This window comes from Lissotriton helveticus, chromosome 6, assembly GCF_964261635.1.
Source record: "Lissotriton helveticus chromosome 6, aLisHel1.1, whole genome shotgun sequence".
NCBI lineage: Eukaryota > Metazoa > Chordata > Amphibia > Caudata > Salamandridae > Lissotriton > Lissotriton helveticus.
The window spans coordinates 1,405,937,242-1,405,956,729 of NC_136067.1; the positions used below are offsets into that span (position 1 = coordinate 1,405,937,242).

A 19,488-nucleotide genomic window follows, 5' to 3' on the forward strand; every position below is an offset into this window, starting at 1 on the left:
AAGAATGTAGGACCCCATCTTGGTCAAGAACTGGACACCCCTCACGGTGTCAGCTGGTAGGCAAAAGCTTCAGCATGCACGGACCCCTCGAAGGTAGCAGAAGCGTCTCCTCTGAGTGTATTTGGAAATAAAAGGTCATATATATATATAAATATATATATAGAAAGGGGCATCCTTTCCTCGGGCCATGATTGTGTTCAGGCTACCTATTGTTTGTACTCCACAGATAGGTGCGTCGCGATATGGACGTAATAACAGACACATTTGTATCACGCACGTGAAGGCCTTGCACATAATGCCAAGGCAGTATGATAATGTTCTCACAACATTATTTGTATAAGCAAGGTCGGTGTTTCTTAGAAACTAGCCCATGTGTCACTAATGCAAATGTGTGTCAAAAGTTGACTTGACAAAGTGAAGGCAGCTTTAGGAAAATACCATGTACATATAAAATGCCACTATTTCCTATCAGGCCTAACTCTGGCACAGGACACTGTGGTTCACCTTTTAATTGATCCTCCAGCATTTCTAAGCCGATCACATTTTACATATTATAATTCTCTCTGAATATGCATGTGCAGACGTTTGGCTATATAGCACATCACCTTCTTTACACAGACAGGAGAAGGACAACACAACTGGTATCATTTACATACAGGTAAGACGATAAGCAGGGTTCACCCACCCTTCACTAACTGAACGACTTGCATCCAACACACAGCACCACATCTCTGCACGCAATATTCCTGCCATCAAAGACGTAATAGCATAACAGAAAGGTATCTTGTAGTCTATTTTCATCCAGGTGTCATGCAAATGAACAATCGTTTTTAGGTCTTGCCTGCGACAGCACATGCCTACATGCGCTCTGGCTTCCAAAAAATATTGTATACAAGGGGCTTGCAGCCCGCCCACTGCTTAACATTCGTTGGCTTCATTGTCGCTCTTTTCTGCCTTCTAATCAGCAAGCGTGTACTGGCTTCACTTCTCTTCTTTCGCCTGGAGCATCAAGCAAATACTGATTGCTATAGCTTGATTGCTGTCCTTTCGCTGAGAGCGCTGTGATTGAAGCGCTACTTTTATTTGTATTTTCTTCTCTTGCTTCCTTGTTGTACCTTTTGCCATTTGTAAGTATGTTTACTATGTCACGTGCACTTTGAAGAAACCCTTTTCTTCTATGAAATGGATGTTTATTGTGACAACAGGAATGATCTGCTTTTCTTGTGAGAACAGACAGTATCTCATTCCAAACTTGTTTTCACTAACACATGGACATGGGTGCAATTGCTTTCTTTATGGGATAGGATTGTTTGCCAAATGTCATTTTTTTTCTTTTTCATGCCTGGGGAGATTAACTGATTTGCTCAGTATCACAGTGGTGTTGTGCTGAGCCCTATGAAGCATTGGCAAAGCCAGTAGGTCTCGTCTTTGAGACCATTGAGTCTGCCATTGCCTTTTGTTCATACTGCACAGCATGGGCATTACCGACTTCGGCAATGATTTGTAGTTATGCTGTATAGGAGTGTGGCTGCTATGCAGCATGGCTAAAAATAATAACAATAAAAATTGACTTTGAAAAAAAAAAAGCTTATTAGACCTGGCTGCATCATAGCACTTTTTTAAAATTCATTTTAGCCACACTGCAGAGCATCTGTGCTGCTGTACAGCATGACTCCAAACATTGCCAAAGCCAATAGCTCTCATTTGCGAGACCTCTTGGCTTTGCCAGTGCTTATTGATTTATATAAAGGCAGTTTCTTATTGGTAACATACTATAGCAACATGTGCAGCCCGTTCAATACCATGATACCTTGTAACCCTTGAGTAGAAGTCCCCCCCCAAAAAAAGTTGTGGGATACTAATCAAGGAAGGCAGATATGCAAGTGATTTCATGGTGTCTGACTCCTGCATGTAACCCGCATTGTCTTATGTAACACATCCGTACATTTATTTACACACTTGTATTATTTATTGTCAATGTGTACGTATGATGTAAAGCACTCTGACACCCTTCATTGGGATGAGTAGCTCTATAAATGAAATAAAAAGGAGTGATTTTAAAAATGTTAGTTGTGTATATGCTCTTAGAGCCGAAACCGGTCTCCTTTTTACAGTGCTTGCATATTTTTTATATACAGGGTTTGAACAGGGTCAAAAGCTTGCCCCAGTCGTAGTTTCTCTTAAGTACTTGTAAGGTACATGTTCTGTGCCTTTGTTTCTCCACTATTGCATTGGCATCTAGCTCCCAGACAGAATCATACTGGATTAAAATGAGAGCTGTTTGTCCCTTAAGTTTGGCCTTTGTCTTATGCCCAACCGGAGGTGAAAATAAAATGCCCCCTCGCTACCTGCTCTTTGCTGCAGGAAAGGGAAAGCATGCCAACGTGCAGGAAAATTACACAGGACAAGCTCGGCATGTTTCTTTGGGGCCCTACCCGCATATACCTCCACTTGTGCCCTGGCTGGGCCCATTTCAATCCGTCCAACAGCAGGCGGTGTCTTGTAACCCGTTCATCATCAAGGTACCTTGCAACACACAGCATCAGAGTATTTTACAACCACTTCAGTTTCAGGGGTATCGTGCAAGCCATTCAACAAGTGTGGTGATTTGAAACAGGTCTACAAATGTGAAGCCCATGAGCTCTGGTGTATTTCAGTATACGTTTATATTCCATCACATGGTAGATTATGAAGTTTCAAGTTTATTTTATTTATGAATACAAAACTCCGAAGAGGTCCACATAAAATATAAATAAGTTAAGATTCTAATTTACAGTTGATCACACACAATAAAATATTCCACCCCATCATGAGAGCTGATAATCATAAACATTATCCAAGGTTCAAAAAAGTTTAATAATAATAAAATTCCATCTAACAGCAGCATATTATACAGAGCGAAATTTAAATTGACTTCTAAAATTACTTTCGTGCCATCAGTGCTGGGGATTAAGAGGTATATATAGAGAGAATTATTTCAAATACCACAAAACTACAATCTAACAATGCAAATGACTAATGCATAGAAGATAAGAATTGCCCTCATAAAAAGAAAAACAACTGTCATCCTCCTGTACCCTACATATTAATACGCCTTAATATAATTTAAAAAAACACTTAAAAAAATAAAAAATTCTATTACAAAATATTTCATTAGGAGGATTATAAAGTGATTGTAATACTGCTGAGGCTGAGAGAATAGAGAACTGTAAACATATTAGCCTCAGCCATTTCCGCCGGCATAAATACAAAGCAGGACAAATGAATAGTACATGGACCCGTCGCTACCGGCACTTTCAGTAGTTTAGCTAGGCCTTAGGCCACACGTGGCGGCACCTGCATTTGCCGCCAGCGGCGGGCGAATGTAAGGCAGGGTGCTGCCGTTTCCTGCGGCTGCTGCCCCGGCCAAAGGTAAGAGCCAGGGGGTGGGGAGGGCGCTGGCCGCTGCCCCCAAAACTCTTGCCACCTTGGGTGGACCGCTCCCCCGTGCTACGCCACTGTGCACTTTGCTGCTGGGAAGGGAAAACAGACAACGTGCAGATGCTGATGAATGTGTCCCATTGTCAGAAAATTACACCGGGACAAGTTCAGCATGTTTCTTTTGGGCCCTACTCACGTATGCCCCACTTGTGCCCTGGTGGGCCCTTTTCAATCCTTTGAACTGCAGAAGGGTGTCTTGCAACCTGATCATCATCAAGGTACTTTGCAACACATGCAGCATCAGAGTATCTTACAACCACTTCAGTGTCAAGGGTACCGTGTGACCTAATCAACAAGTGTGGTGATTTGAAACATGTCTACACTCAGGTATTTTCAGGCTATGCAACATCAGAGTATCTTGCAGTGCAGCCAACAACCTCTATATGTAATGTGAAGCACCTGATCTCAGGTGTCTTTCAGTATACATTTATATTCCTTCACATGGTAGATTTAATTTGAAGCACTTGAATGCATGTTGTAACTGAATACACAGTAGTTGTGCACACAATGTTGAAACGCTCGAACAATGTAAAGCTTAGTGATGCTCATAGGTTGGTTCAGCACACAGCTCAACCCACAGCAAAACAAGAAACTTTTCTCTAGGTAAGTGTAATTATAAACTCCCACTTGTGTCGAAACATTTAAATAATAAACTAAACTAGAAAAACACTGGTATTCCGCTCTGTGCCAGACCTCGTTCTCCAAAGCTCAATTGACCTGGAAAACTTGCTGTGTTTCTAGTCCCAAATTAGGACGTAAGCCCGTAGTGTCACAGAACATCTAAAATATCGACAGGTCCATAGTAATGACAGTGGCGTAACAAAAGCCCCCGCGGTGCTCCAGGTGCCCCCTCCAGCACTGGCATGTCCCTGGCCTGAAAGCTCAGGACTGGGTCCGAAGCGTGGGGTGCCCCCTGCATGTATTCTTACAGGGGGAGGTGCCTCAAGCTTTGTTGTGCCACTGAGTAACGAACGTGCGATGATCAGACTTAAATCCATGTCCTCTTTTCACTTTCCAGTAAACCCCAAGACGTCCGACCTGAATTCATGGTGGAGAACAAGTGGGGACAAACAACTTGAAATATTGCAGCTGTGTTTATCACTTTGTGTTGGACTGCAAGTCACCCACCTCAAGAATTCCTAACTTGACACCATCTGCTCCAGGGACGGTTATAGGATTTTGGGGGCCCTGGGCAAAAACGCAGTATGCGAGGCCCTCTAATTTGCATACAACTTTACACATTCAGAGCTGTTTGCATCTCAGTAGATTACCCTAATCCTGAGGCTTTTTTGTACAGATCCTTCCTGGGTTGCAGCCACCTACAAACACCTATTAGCAGTTCATAATGGGCTGAATGTGTGAGAGTTGCTTCCAATAAGAAAGCTTTAAAACTGCTGCAGGACAATGGGCGTCATATGGTGCCTCTGAATGGGCAGCAGGGCAGGAGCCCTGATTGCAGGACAAACCTGCAATAGGTGTCGCCTTGCAACTGGGCCAATAGGAGGACCCCCCTCCGCTAGGTCAAGCCTCGCTCAGAGCCGGACTGGCCGTAGCGGGCACCGGGCAATTCCCCGGTGCGCCGCACGGGAGGGGGGCCAGTTTTGTTACAGGGCCGTTTTTGCAGCATAGCTGCAGAATCAGCCCTGTAACAACATCGGCCGAAACCGGCCCTGAAAAGAGCTTGGCAGCACCCACAACCCCCGGGGGGGAGGAAGGGGGGGGGGGGGCGGCCGAGCACTTTGCCAGGGCCGGTTTTGGTTCCCAGTCCGGCCCTGGCCTCGCTATACCATGGCTGTGAGGCCCAGGGGAGGGACCCACCATGGGCACAACTGCAAGAAGCTACCTTTCTCTCAAATTACATGAGCAGTGGTCAAGAGAGTACCAGTATGCTGTGGCCTGACTGTGACACACTGGGTCGGGCCCTGTGATCGTGAGCTGAGAGCAGGGCCCTGGGCAGATGCCCACACTGCCCATGCCTAGCGCTGGCCCTAGCGGTTCTGCCCACGAGGTTGCTAAAAAACGGTAATCTCCCTTCTGCCGTACAGTGGTCGAAGTGGGGGGAGGGAGAGGGGGAACAGTTTTGGGGGGGTGGATCTGAAGGTCATGACACGCCCATTCTTTTTAATTTTAGAAAAGCAGTTCCCCTACATCAGTTAATTCCGGTACTTGAACTGCTTCAGCTGAAATGGAATTCTTGCACTCTCATACCGACGGAGATGCAGACAGCTAAACAAGCCTCCTCTCAAGGGTGCCTGCTGCCTGAAAGACGCCTACATGTGCGCAACTTTTCACTCTGCAAATATAAAGGTTGCCTGGAGGCCGGCATTTGCTTTAATTGATGGAATCACTTGAGGCTTTCTGATGACACATTTATTCTTTTTGAGAGGTTTTGTAAGGGAGCTTCTAGCTAAGCTGTGAAGTGTGTGCTTTGAAAAGACAGTTATAAAAAAAATGCACTACTTGCAATCTAGGTATTACTGAATTTTATATTTGGAAGCACTTTTTGTATCTTAAACCTTACTGCACATTTTGAGCAGTTTAACAGGGTATAATAGAAGTTTTAAAAAATGACTTGCATATTCACTGTGCTCTCTGTCGCAGACTAGGACTTCGTAGCAGTAAACATACACAAGTCACTTCCATACATGCCAACATTTAAGAAGAGGGAAGTGGGTCTATTAGTGGACTGGTTTGTGACTTAAGGGGCTTAAGGGAATGTTGAGCATGTCATCTCATTTAGAATGCTTTTGTTAAGAATGCAATGTTGTACTTGGAGTGTGCGTTCCTGAGGATTCGATCAGCTGTTGGTGATCGTGATCCGAGGGAACACACTGCTCAGCACCGTGGCTTAAGAAACCTTTAAATTGATTAAAGAAGAAAACGCTCTTCAATCTACCTACAACTTTGTGAAGTTTCTTCTTTTAACATTTGGCGACGCTGGGAGTTTCTTTTGCCACTTGCAAGTTTCTTGCTGGAACCCGCAACTCGTCATCTCGTCATTTTGAAGGCGGAAATATTTGGTGCTATCTTTGGACTGGAACCGGACTTTGGTAGTTCACGAAAAAGGCCGGTAGGACTCATTTTTGTCTGTTTATTAAAGTTCAAGATCTGGAAGTCGTTGGCGGCTCGAGCGGAGGCTCGCGCTGAGGCTAACGGCTGGGAGCAGTGTTTGCGTGTGACGTCACAGTAGCGTTTTTGACGCAAAGGATCCTGGGAAGGGTCCGGGAAAGCGTGCTGACGCCGATTGCGTGACGGAGCGCCCATTTTAAGTGATGAAAGTGGCTGCAGTTCCCTTGACAACGTGCTGCGTGTCAAACTCGGATTCCTTCACGTCTGGATGTCCGATTTCTTCATATCTGGATGTCGGTGTATCGCGGTGATACACACACTTGTTTTGGGCGAATTGGAAGTTCAACACGGTGATTCTGGTACTATTTGTTAGCTTTTGAGTTATTTTTGATCTGTTTTCATTTTACTCATTTGTGTCAAGAATTCTTTGTGGAGCTATTGAAAGCAGCGGAGTTATTGAAGACCGTGTTCAGTCTCAGGGTTCAGTTTCTAAATAACATTATTTTATATTTATCTGAGATTTTTGGGCAATTATAAGATGGCTTCGAACCAACAACAAATTAGTCAACTTACCCAACCTCCTCCATTTTTGGCAAAGCCGGGTAAGCCCAACCTTATATGGTCTGAGTGGTTCGGGCTTTTCGAAAACCATATAGTGGCCATAGATGCTACAGACTATTCTCCTGAAAGGAAATATGCTCTTCTTTTTGGCAATTTGGGTTTGGCTGCACAGCGTATTTTTCAGAGTTTACCTCCTATTCCACTCCCACCTGGTCAGTCTGGGTCTGGGGATAGACGTTGGAATGTCTATTTAGAGGCTATAGAGAGGCTTAAAAACAGTTTTCAGAAACACCTAACATTATGTTGGAGCGACATAAGTTTTATAAACTAAAACAAAAAGAAGAGGAAAAAGTGGAGGAATATGTTTCTGCATTGAGGGTGTTGGCTATAACTTGTGAATTTAGTCCAACAGTTGATGATATGATTAGGGACCAATTTGTTTTTAATTGTTCTTCACATAAAATTCAAGAAAGGATTTTAAGTTGTAAAAATCCTCCTCTGTCGGAAGTAGTTGACTTGGCTCTGGGCATCGAAAGGTCCACTATTTCTACTAAAGCTTTACAAGCTAGTGCTGCGAAAGTTAATATAGTTTATCAGCAAGAGGATTCCGCTGATGAGGGGGTTCTGACTATAGGTGGAAAGGTCAGTGGAAATAAACCAGCTGCACCATCAGTGTCAGTTCAAAAAAAGGCTCACATTTTTTGCTTCAGATGTGGATCAAAATTTCACATTGGTAACTTTCCTAATTGTCCCGCTTTGAATAGGCGGTGTTCGAATTGCAAAAGGTTTGGCCACTTTCAAAAGTTTTGTAAGGCGCATAAGAGAATGGTTCAAATTAGCAATGTGAGCAGCGGTTTAGAGTCCTGTTCGGAAGATTTTGACAATTTGCTCCTTCCTCTGGAAGATCTTTTGGAGATTAAGGGTCCCTTTTGCGAGGCGTTGATTGATGGAATTCAGACAACAGTGATCGGAGATTCGGGTTCCCCGATAACTATTTTATGTGACTCTTATTTTTATGACAATTGGGGCAAGGATGTTCACTTGGCTCTCCCTGATATTAATCCAAAGGCATTTGGAGAAAAGGACATCGACATGTTGGGGTTCTTTTTGTCAAAGGTTGAAATTCTTGGTCGATGTATTATGACAAAAAAGTTTAAGGGGAAAAATATTGTGGGGTGAAAGGATCTCGCAAAAATGGATCTGTATTTGGTACCAGGGGATGAAAATCCCAATAAGGTGAGGAGTATGGAGGTCATGAGTGTGGGAAGTTCGGAAATTGACTGTAAGCGCTTCCTTGAGGATTTTAAGGAAGTTTTTAAAGATCAAGTAGGGTGCATAAAGAATTTTAGTCATAAAATCAGATTGGTTCCTGACGCTCAACCGGTCATGCATAAGGTACGACCTGTGCCGTTGAGTGCTAGGGAGGAGTTAAAGAAAATGTTAAATGACCTATGTGTTCAAAAAATTATACAGCCAACAGAGTCTTCCCAATGGGTCGCCGATTGTCGTGGCGAGGAAAAAATCGGGAGAGATTAAGCTCTGTGCAGATTTGAGGGGATTGAACAAAAATATTGTGGTGGATTGCCATCCCCTTCCTAAGATCCACAAACTCTTGGCTAATTTGGGGGGGGCTAGGTGGTTCTCCCTTATAGACTTAAAGTCCGCCTACCACCAGATTCCTTTGAGTGAGGAGTCTCAGGAACTTACTACGTTTGTTACACCTTTTGGTGCGTATAAGTTCCTGAGACTCCCTTTCGGGCTGGCCTCGGCAGCGAGTATTTTTCAGAGGTTGATGGACTCTATGTTCATGGGAATGGTGGGGGTCCAAGCTTACTTGGACGATATCCTGGTTTTTACAAAGAACCCTGACGAGCATTTAACTGTCTTAAAAAGAGTTCTGGGCGCTTTGGAAAGTAATGGAATGACGATTAGGGCTGATAAATGTAAGTTCGGTGTGAATGAACTTGATTACTTGGGACATACAATTTCTGAGAAAGGCATTAGTCCAAAGTTTTCAGTTATTAGAGCTCTAAAAGATGCTAAACCACCTACAGAGAATTGAAAAAATAATAATCAGGAGATTGTATTCCTCCCATTGACTTCTATTGAAGGTGAGCCAATTTCATGAGGGAGACAGCCTAAATAAAGCCCTTTCCGGCTTCGTGAATCGGGAGTCTTCTGCCTGTATCAGGTCTATTGGCATGTATGCTATTCTCCACTTCACCAACCAATATTCAATTCTGTGGTTCTCTGATGCAGTGCATTAACTAATAAAGAATTTATAATGTATGATATTGCATTTTCCACAGATTAAATTACTTGTGTTTCATTTTAATTTAGGCTGTGCGTTATTTTATATGCAGTTGCCTAAAGGTGAAAGACAAGAAAAAGTTACTGAATATTTGTTGTTTTTTTAGTCATGCTTTTGACCACACCCCCATGCTCACTCACCTTGCCCCCATTGCGCGCAGCATCACAGTTCTCATACTTTTGTTAAAGCTTTTCGACCACTGCTGCCCTATACAAGTAAAAGGACTTTGAGCAGTGTGGGCCATAGGGAAGTCCTTAATGGAAGAAACACATACTGTCGAGATTTCTGTAGCACATGCAGAGACGTCTTAAGGCATGGGCAAAGTGGGCTATGGCCCAGGGCCCCTACCTTCAAAGGGACCCGCTCATTAAACTTTCAGGACAGCTTCCACACTGTCAAGAGTTAAAAAATAACCAGTTTGTTTACTTTTTTTTTACTCGGCCCAGGCTCCTTGGCCAGTCCAGCCTCTGCCTGAGAGAGACTTAAAGAAAATACCTATTTTATTCTAAATTGAGTCAGCAAGCCTGCTAACCTTTCAAAGTGCATAGGTACAGACATTGTACACTGTTTGTCTATATTCAGTATGTGGACCCTTAGGCCAACTTGCTGTGCTACGTGAAAGAGAGTGGGCAGGAATGCGCCATATTTACTAATATATTGTGCATTCCTCCACTCTCCCTGTGCTTGTGCACAGAATGTTGCCCAGCACTAACACAGGTGCTATGGTGCAAGGGTGCCTCTGTTACAGGCAGGATTGTTTTTATGCAGGAAAGGACCCCTTCATGCAGAAAAACAATCCTTAGTCTTTTTTTCCCTCTTTCTATGTGTGCTGCAGAATGAAATGATATGAATTTGATGATCCAAGTTTTTGATTCGGGGAGGCTTGTTGTGGGAATCACGTGTAAATAAGTTGAAAATCAGCTGTAAAGAAGTGTAAACTGTATAATACATCTCATGTGTAGTTTCATTTTAGTCCTTGACCATATGTTCCATGTAAAGCAAGTAGTTTCCAGACTACTATGAGTGTTTGGAGTTTTGTTTTTCACCTCTAAGTGCTCCTAATTAATTGTTCATTAAAGGTGATGAGATCAGGAGAACTTTCAAGGTTACACTACTCCATGGCATGGCAAGCTCTATATCTGCCTCTCTATGTCCCTCAGTATTTTCATGTTGCTTGCCTTAACCTCCACCTCCCTTTGTCCCTCCATAAGATTCACTTTCCCTAAGCTTCTTACTTAGTGTTCTTGAAGACCCCCACTCAGCCTGTATCTATCTGGCCCAAGCTCCTCACACAGCCGTTTTATGTGCAACAAGGTCCTCAGTCCGTCTGTTCTTGCCCCCATGCTTTGATAACTAATAAAAATAGGTCCTGCGGAAAAAGAAAGCCAAAGATTAAGAAGATGGAAAGATATTGATCTGAAAGAGTGAAAAATATAAAAAGAATGAGTAAGATGAAAAGAAAAAGGCGAAGAAAAAAAGCAATAACAGATGAGAGGCATAAATAAGTAAGCAATTGAGACTTAAACTCACAAATCGTTTTGTGATTCAGACCCATTGACTTTCCTTTCTTCTGGATATATTTTGCATTATTAGAGAGATGCTTGTGAAAGTATTGTATTGTATTGTAATTGCATTTATATAGCGCTTACTACCCCTGACGAGGTGTCGAAGCACTGTGTCGGAGAGTAGGACGCTACTTCGGAACCCATAAAGGATTAGCGATGAATTAGTATAGTAAAATATTAAATTAATTTGAGTGGTGGACATGTTAGTCTGTTATTTGGATTGAAAAGGATAGTGGAGGGATAGAAGAGGGATGGATTTAGAATGTTTTTGTTTTTTTAGCTCCTAACAGTAGGAGTAGCACCACGGAAGTAGAAAGCCAACATGTCAAACCCAATGATACAACTTTAGGCTGAAGTTCACTCCCAACAGACTAACAGCCTGATTCATCAAGCCGAAATCGGCTCGCAAAGGGCCAGATTCTGAGAATCTGGCCCTTTGCGAGCGCTATTTTTGCATTTGGGATTCATCATCCCAAATGCAAAAATCGGTAATAGCGATTTCGCTATTTTGCGAGGAATTACATTTAAGGAATCTCTATTTGAGATTCCTCAAATGCAATTCATCATCCATTTAAAAATTGCGAATTCGCAATTTAGGCCCGCTATTTACCGCGAGGTCAAACCTCGTGGTAAATAGCGAAAACTTAGAAAAATGCTTTTAAAAGCATTTTTCTAAGTTGCATGTTGCACACACACATGTCCTTTGAACATGTGTGTGCGCAACACCTGTTTCAATTTGCATTTAAGGGGTGCTACAGGGTGTCAGTTGGACACCCCTGGCACCCTTTAAATCGCTATCTAATTTGCGATTAGCAAATTGCTAATCGCAAATAAGGAATACTCCCCATTCATTCCTATGGGCCTTTTGGCCCATAGGAATGAATGGGGAGTTATTCTTTATTTGCGATTAGCAATTTTCTAATCGCAAATAAGGAATGTGTAGGAATCGCATTTCTTTATGCAATTTCTACATGAATCCCGTTTTGCAAGTCCTTAATAGCGATTCGTTATGAATCGCTATTTGGGGCTCGCAAAACGGGAGAATGATGAATCAGGCTGTAAGAGACTTAAATGGCTTTGTGTCGGTTTGGTTTTATATGCTTTGTGAAGCGTACGGCCTTTGTGTTTTCAAATGTGAGTGTTTGCACTAAATCGTTCTGCCCAGAGATTACATGCACTTCCCTAGAGACCCGGAAGAATGAGCACAATTTAAGACTCCAGGTGAAAAGCCAGATAGGTCGATCTGTATGCATCCTACTTATAGATTAATGAATGTAATGGTCCTTTAGTGGATAAACTGGAACGAGTTCTTGCCGTCCACATTTGACCACACTGTTTGATCACAAGCAAATCATGATAACCTCCCTGCCCATCAGTTCTTCCCACAATGGAAGAGGTTAAGCTAGCTTCTGTTTTAAGAGCTATATACAAATGTGACCATTTACATCTAGACCATTCGCTGCTCAGTGATTGTCTCACATCGACACCTCTTGTGACATTCTGCTTCAACCTTCCCTCAGAAGCAAAGGTGTAGTACAAATGCAACAATCCATAGTTCTCACATTTACAAAATTTTTCTACAGCGTTTCAATTAACAAAATTGAAGGTGTCACCAGAAGTTATGTTACACAACCTTTGACATCTTTGTCATAGGAAGTGGCATCTGTCAAAGGAGCAAAAATAACAGTGCAGGTCTTCTGTGTACAGACCAGCTGCTCCCTGCTGCAGAACCACTGCATGAGGCCTTCTGTAGCATATTTGTCTCGTGACCTCCCCATGCACAGCAGAGTTCTGAGCAGAGCCACATCTGGAGGCAGGGGTCAAACCCTCCTCAGCAGGTGTGAGATTCAGACTGGTGAGTGAGAGCTTAATTTCCAAATGTGTGACTTACTCAAAAGGAGTGAGACTTGAAGCTCCTGAAAATAAATATATTGTGAAGCCGCTGAGATTTCAGTCTTCTTGGTATAACTTATCAACCAAAAGCATACCACTCCCCAAAAGCTCAGATTTTTAAGGAAAGAGGGATTCTGACCTGCTCTCAGGTGAATTGCCTGCTCACTTGTGCACCCTCATGGTGCAAGTTCCAGGAGGGGATGCTCTGATTAATGGTGAACACACCAATGCCGATAGTCTTTAGCATCAAGGCAAGTTGTTGCTAGACAGCAAGCATTGAGCCCCTCCTCCAACCACAGGGAAACATTTGCACCGCTTCCACTCACAATATTCTTCTGCACCGTTTGAAGGCAGCAGAGACTCTCCGTCAGTCAATGAAAAACCTCTAAACTGACCCCATCCTGCCACTGAGGAATTTGTCATTTACCCTTTCCCAACCCACTGTGCTGTGCAAGGCTAAGAAGTGAGACGATGACAAGACAGGACTCTGGAAAGGCGATGTAATCCCAACACATCTCATTCCGCTGACATAAAACAGATTAAATAATTGTTCACGCACCCATCACTGCCCAACAAGATGTGTTGTCACGTTGTTTTAACTTAAGCTGCCTCAATTTAATGTACCAAAGTGGGGCACTTTTGTATTAACAGTATTATTTGATTTTGTGCCCTGGCCTCTTTTATGTCCCAGTCTGCCACTGGGACGCAAAACTACACCCCGTCCTATTATTACGAAGGATTGGGAATCAAGTGGAAGGAGGGCACTGCATAGTTATCGGAGCAATGGAAGGTATTGAGAGTAATGAATATTACCAGCATGTAATCGGTGCATTACCTTCTCAACACGTCCTTGTCCTAGTCTTTAAGCAAATGGGCCAGATCAGTAAGCCTACAACCCTATCCTCAGCAATGCACACTGTTTCCTGAAATAACGGAAGAGATGACTGAAATAAAGAATACTGCATCACCAGAGGAAGCTAAGTCCGGAGCAATAACTGCAAAGCTTGCAGTCCAGTGACCATGTAGCCTGAGCCCTCAAGTCTAGCCAAAGGGGGAGATGAAAGCAGAGGGAGCACCCCAGGAAGGAGGTTGAAAGGCATCCTGGAGAGAGAGAACCCAAGCCCAAGCAAAGAGACAGACAGAAAATGAATGTATGGGCCCTCCACACAGATGGAATGGAAGAGCCGAGAAAGTCTAGTAAACAAGGGAGCTCACCACCTCAATATAGCTTAAAAGCCGTACATCCTTTCAGAAAAGTCCCAATAGTGGCATAAATGGCCATCTTGAAGCCAGTAAACTGAAGACCCTGATGGTAAACTTCCACCACATGGTTACACCAAGGTGATGCCAAGCCATCACTGTTACTGAACCTCGTCAGGCAAAAGGGAAGCCAGGGCCCAAAAACAAAAGTTGAGACCCCAAAGCGAGCTCCAGACTTTGTCCTGCCTGAACCCAGAATTAAAGATAGGTTTGGCACATTTCTGCCTGCTCTAATGTGAGTCTTATGTACATTTCACCCTCATCCCTGCAGGGGGCATACGAGTAAGCAGCTGCATTCATCAAACGGCAAATGATAAGAATTCCATATCCACCGCCTTAGCACCACACAGCCCTCAAGATCAGCAGGGGCACCCATCCCACAAACCCCTAGCCTAGCACAAAGCATAGACGGAAGCCCAATTCCATCTCACAACCTGGGAACAGAAAATGGGGGAGAGCACACCTGGCATTGTAGGGGGCCATAGTGCTACTCAATGAGCTGACATCTCCCAACTCAAAAGATAGCCAGAGATGAGCAGGGCATGGAAAACATTAGAAACACACATAGCCCTCCGCATAAGCCCAGCAGGCAGGCAGAACCACACAATTTCCGAGTCCACAAGTCCCAGCTCACGAACCCCAAGTTAAGCAGGGAGCCACAGTGGGAAGACTAAGCTGAGCCCGTGCTTCCTCTGCCCAGAGTGCAGGTGAGAAGTCACCTCTACACTTTAAAAGGAGCTCCTGTCCCACCACTGTAATGTTTCAGGTCCCAGTTTTGAGACAATGGCCACATTTCTAAACATAGGTGACCATAACCTACTACCCTCTCAACCAAGTGAAGCACGAAAGTGCACAGAGAAGTGCAGTCAGAGCATAGTTGCCCAATACATAGAAACTCAGTCAACAAGAAGCCCAAAGCCACCCAATGAGGTGCTCAGATCAGGTCGTATGCTAATGAGCAAAAGTATCTCCACTAACAGATGAAGAAACTGTTATCCTGAAATGTATGCTTTGCTGTGGTAGAATCTCGTACTTCAGCTAAATATAGACAAACTAGGCCTCGAAGGCCATCTTTTTCTGCAACGTTTTTTTGTATCATATTAGTAGGCTTATATTTCCATGTTCCACTCGAATAAAAGTCAAGTGTACCTTGCAGAGAAAGTCAACAACGCACAGACTGTTCTGAACAAAGTGTACTTACTCAAGGTCGAACCTAGCTGTCATAGGGAAACCGCGTACAATGTAGCCATATCTGTTCCTTTGCCAGAAACTCCGTGTAGTAGAATTATGAGATCTGTCAAATATATTTAGTTGTAATGTGTCTCTTTCGCCTTATTCTGATTGGTTAAGAACCTGACAAGATGACATAGCCACACCATGTTGGCACTGTCATATTATAAACAAGTTGTTGTTGCTGCACCAACCTCCAAACTAACGAGAGAGAAGGCCAAAGCAAATTCTACCACTAGGCTTGAAATAGTGGGCAAAGATGTACAGTAGGGACACACACTACTTACAACCCCTGGAACACTGGGAGTGCCAAAAGCCTTCTAGATACGTATGTCATGGTAGAAGGACAGCACAGATTAAGACTGGAAGGTCTTCCAAACTAGACTGCCAGACCTGAGGCAGCACCCTGCTGTGTTTCCTTTTCTGTCCACCCTTCAGAGCCCTGTTGACCCAGTCAGGCACCAGAGTAAATAGTGGCCCCGCACCCTTGCTCTGTGGCTGCCCAGTGGCGCAACGCAAATTGATGGGACTCTTGAGCTTCCTACAGAAGGTGATGAGATGCCCACAAGACTCTTGCATATCAACACTATCCATAGGCTTTAGACTCAATTAGGCACCCAGAAGCATAGCGCCCTCCTATGTGCCAAAGGGGACTTAGTTACGACCCTGCAGCCACAATCCAAGAGGAACGGGAACCGGAGAAGAGACTGATAAGCCTGGTCCTCAGTGCAAGGGTGCACTTCCTCCTTCCCCTTCATGTGCACCAGGGCCTAGAAGACTAAGCTGCAAAGGCAACTGGACTCTGCCAGGGCCGCAGTTTAGTTTATGGGAAAGCAGCCAACAGAGCAGGAGGTGGGGTCGTGGGTGAGCCTACTCGTTGTGAACCCGCCAGGCATTGTAGTCCTCGTGTGGGGGGAGGTTTGGAGTCAAAGGGAGGAAGGATCCCCCTTCACGTAAGGACTAGTATGAGAAGTGGTTGAGGAGGTAATCCACCTTCATCTGCCCCTGTGGAAAATGCTCACGGTTACCACTGTAACTTGTTCGATAAAGTGAGTAAACCCAGTCTTCAGTATCACTTTTGCTGAAGGATGTAGTATTTTTAAGGGTGATATCAGTCTCATAAACGTTGTTTAGAGTAAGTTTTCTCCTGTAGGTTTACTAACCAATAAGATGCATGCTTTCGTTTGTATGTGCTGTTACACCCACTAGCCCTTTCCTAGCGCCTAGTATTGGGACTCCTAGCTTCTGTCGTTTCCCTTGGATATGATGTGGTTCCGTTACTGAGGAGGCGGGTGCACTGTTTCCGAATCTGGGGTCAGGGTGGGTGTGTTTTTTGTGGGGACGGGATGGTACTGCACCAACAAGGAATTGGATCTTTGGGTCTCTGTATTTATTTTAAATGTGCGAAGAGAGTCGCATGCCAAATGTATTGTTTTAAAAGTTGAAACCGCACAGCTGAAAACATCAGTAAAACAATTTCATTCAGCTGATTGTTACTGGATAGTTTCTTTATCACAGTCAAACGCACTTGTAAAAAAAAAGCTTCTTATAAAGAGTGCCACTTGAAAACAAGTTATTGCATTAAATTAATAAAAACGTGTTTTATTTTATAGCTGCCAGAGAGTCCTATTGGATAGAAAAAGAAGAAAAAGCTCGGCAACATTACGAAAAGCACCTGGAAGAACGCAGGAAAAAATTAGAAGAGCAGCGAATCAAAGAGGGGAGGAGACGAGCGGCTGTGGACGAAAAACGGAAGCAGAGGCTCGAAGAGGAGAAGGTATGTGTTCCATCTCTCAGTCACTTGTCCTTTGAAAGGAGCTCATCCAAGGCTGGCGCTACTATACAGAGGTCGTTCTTGCCTCAGAGAAGTGACACCTGGAAGCCCCCATAACGAGGAGACATTCTTTGCCACTTGCATTGTCCTTGGCTTGCTTGTTTTTTTTCCTTCAAGCAGACTTGTCACTATAATTGTCCTGGCGGCTTTTATAGAGTAATCAACATACTTGTTAACATATTTTTTAAACAAGAAAAGCAGGGTTGTTTCCATCAGTTTTATGCTCAAATTGACTCGCTGTCATTTCCCGTGTGTGTTTCTAGCCATGTTCCCAGTCTTCCAATTTCAGGAAATCTTTTTCAGAAGTCGTCTTAGAAAAATGGCTAATACATTTTATGAGAGGTCCATGTATTCTCCGACCCATTAGGGGCATTTCCCCACTTTGTTTGCCTCACTGTGTCTGCACACTCTGCCTCCCAGTGCACTCCCTGCCAGTGTATTCCCTATAGCAGCGCATTAAGTGTCGGTGTGCCCTTCCAAAGTGTCAGCTTGTCTTATCAAATTGACCTAGTTGCACTGACTTCTGCTTGTTTTTAGAATAGTGCTTGAAGTGGTCGCTGTATCAGTATATTTTCTGTCCCGATGTCCATTTTTTTTATTTCCTAGCCTTTGGCATGTATCTCCCTGTCACACTGTCTACGTGTGTCCCATTCCTTCAAGTCAGACATTGTTCCTTGTGCCAGTCTTGGTGTAATCCCTACTGTGTAGCGTTTCTGTTTTCCCGTTCCCTGGTTGTTGTATTTGCAGACTTGAGAGTATATGTCTCCCTATCCTATTATTAGAGTATGTCAATCACAATGTATTGCAAATTTTATTAAAGGGATGATTGAAGGGTCAAGAAAGCTTTGAGTAGCTTACATGTCCTCGACATTGCAGCTTTTTAGTTTTCAGTGAGTGTTGAAGTATCAAGGAGAGGGGAAGACGAGGCCCAAACAGTACCATACGGGCAATAATAGTGGTGGGTCTTTGGAAATCCACATGTTTGTGGAGGAGAGAGGACCAAGTGATCACAGTGAATACTGTGGGCACCTAAGTAAAGAGTCTTAAGGGGTCTTCCCAGAGGCAACACAGGCAGAACCCAAGGAGATTCTCAGATAATTCAGTAGGTGGTCTATTTTGTGCCACCCAAGGCTTCTTGCACAATTCACTGGGTAACATTGGCAAACTCGCTGAGGCAGCAGCATTGGTGTCCTTCAGGTTGGCTGAGTGTAACTTCCTGGTGGCCTATGAAAGCTAGCTTAAGGTTGATTTGAGTTTTGAAATCCACCAGATGAAATGTATTATTTTTTTTAAAAGGAAAAGTTCATGGGGAGAAAAAAAGAAAAAAGTTTGAGAATGGGGACAGTTGCTGTGGGGTATTCCAGCCATAGCTGCTACTTGTTACAAAAGTTACTGCAGCCTTGGCTTCGTTCCTTGAACATCCAGTGAAGAAATGGGAGCCTTTAAGTCAAACTAAAACCAAATGCTCCCTGAACCTGAAACCTATTGTGGGATGATCCTCCAAATGCTTTATAGTAGCTTATCATCCTTTTAGACCGCATCCATGTAAATTGTGTATATCTTTTATTGCTAAACCCTAAATATACTGGTACTGGTAGAAATACTTTATTTCAGCTATTGGCTATTAAAGTAATACAAAAAAACAAGTAGTTAAAAACATATACATTACTTATTAAAAACAATACAGCAAACTTTACATAAAAATACTCGCCCTAGTTATACTATAGTTTAAATTTTATATTAACTTTTATGCTGTAAAGCCGAATTGGTTATGTCCAAGCTATAGTAGATTGTATATTTTACATTTTTAAAGTTACTTGCCACAAGATATTGGCACCATTTAATATAAAGAAAAAAGTTTGAAAAGGTTTGTGTTTTTTATTACTTAACCGCATGCGTGCGGGCGGAATTCCGCTCGCACGCTGAGAATTTGTAAAGCGCATGTTACATGACGAGCTGGGCTCGTCATGAGCGTGCGAGGAGGCTACCTCATGACGAGCCTAGCTCGTCATGAGCGTGGAAGGGGTTAAAACGTTTGCTGTTTCCAAAAAGTCTTAAAGCAAATTTGACTAATTAAAGTGAAAATTGTGAATTTAATTTGATATTTATATTTTTTAAATACATTTTTAATTTTCATTTTCACTTAATACAAAAACTTCAGTCATAACATCAGTAAGATAATCATTATACATAGACCCTCTGGCATAAATACAATCAGTAGTCTTCTCTAGAGAACAAGGGTGTAAGGATACATTCCGAGAGTCACACCCCCCTCTCCTACCATC

At 43.3% G+C, this 19,488-nt stretch overlaps 1 protein-coding gene across 4 annotated transcripts in view; it reads left to right on the forward strand.

Moving 5' to 3' along the window:
- The window catches only part of MAP7 (microtubule associated protein 7), a 1,007,524-nt gene that overhangs the window by 596,905 nt on the left and 391,131 nt on the right, over positions 1-19,488 (forward strand). For all 4 annotated transcript variants that reach the window (XM_078649192.1, XM_078649193.1, XM_078649191.1 and 1 more), the window contains exon 6: positions 16,983-17,146. In XM_078649192.1, coding sequence (XP_078505318.1) covers positions 16,983-17,146 — 164 coding nt within the window. The remainder of the gene's footprint in view (positions 1-16,982; positions 17,147-19,488) is intronic.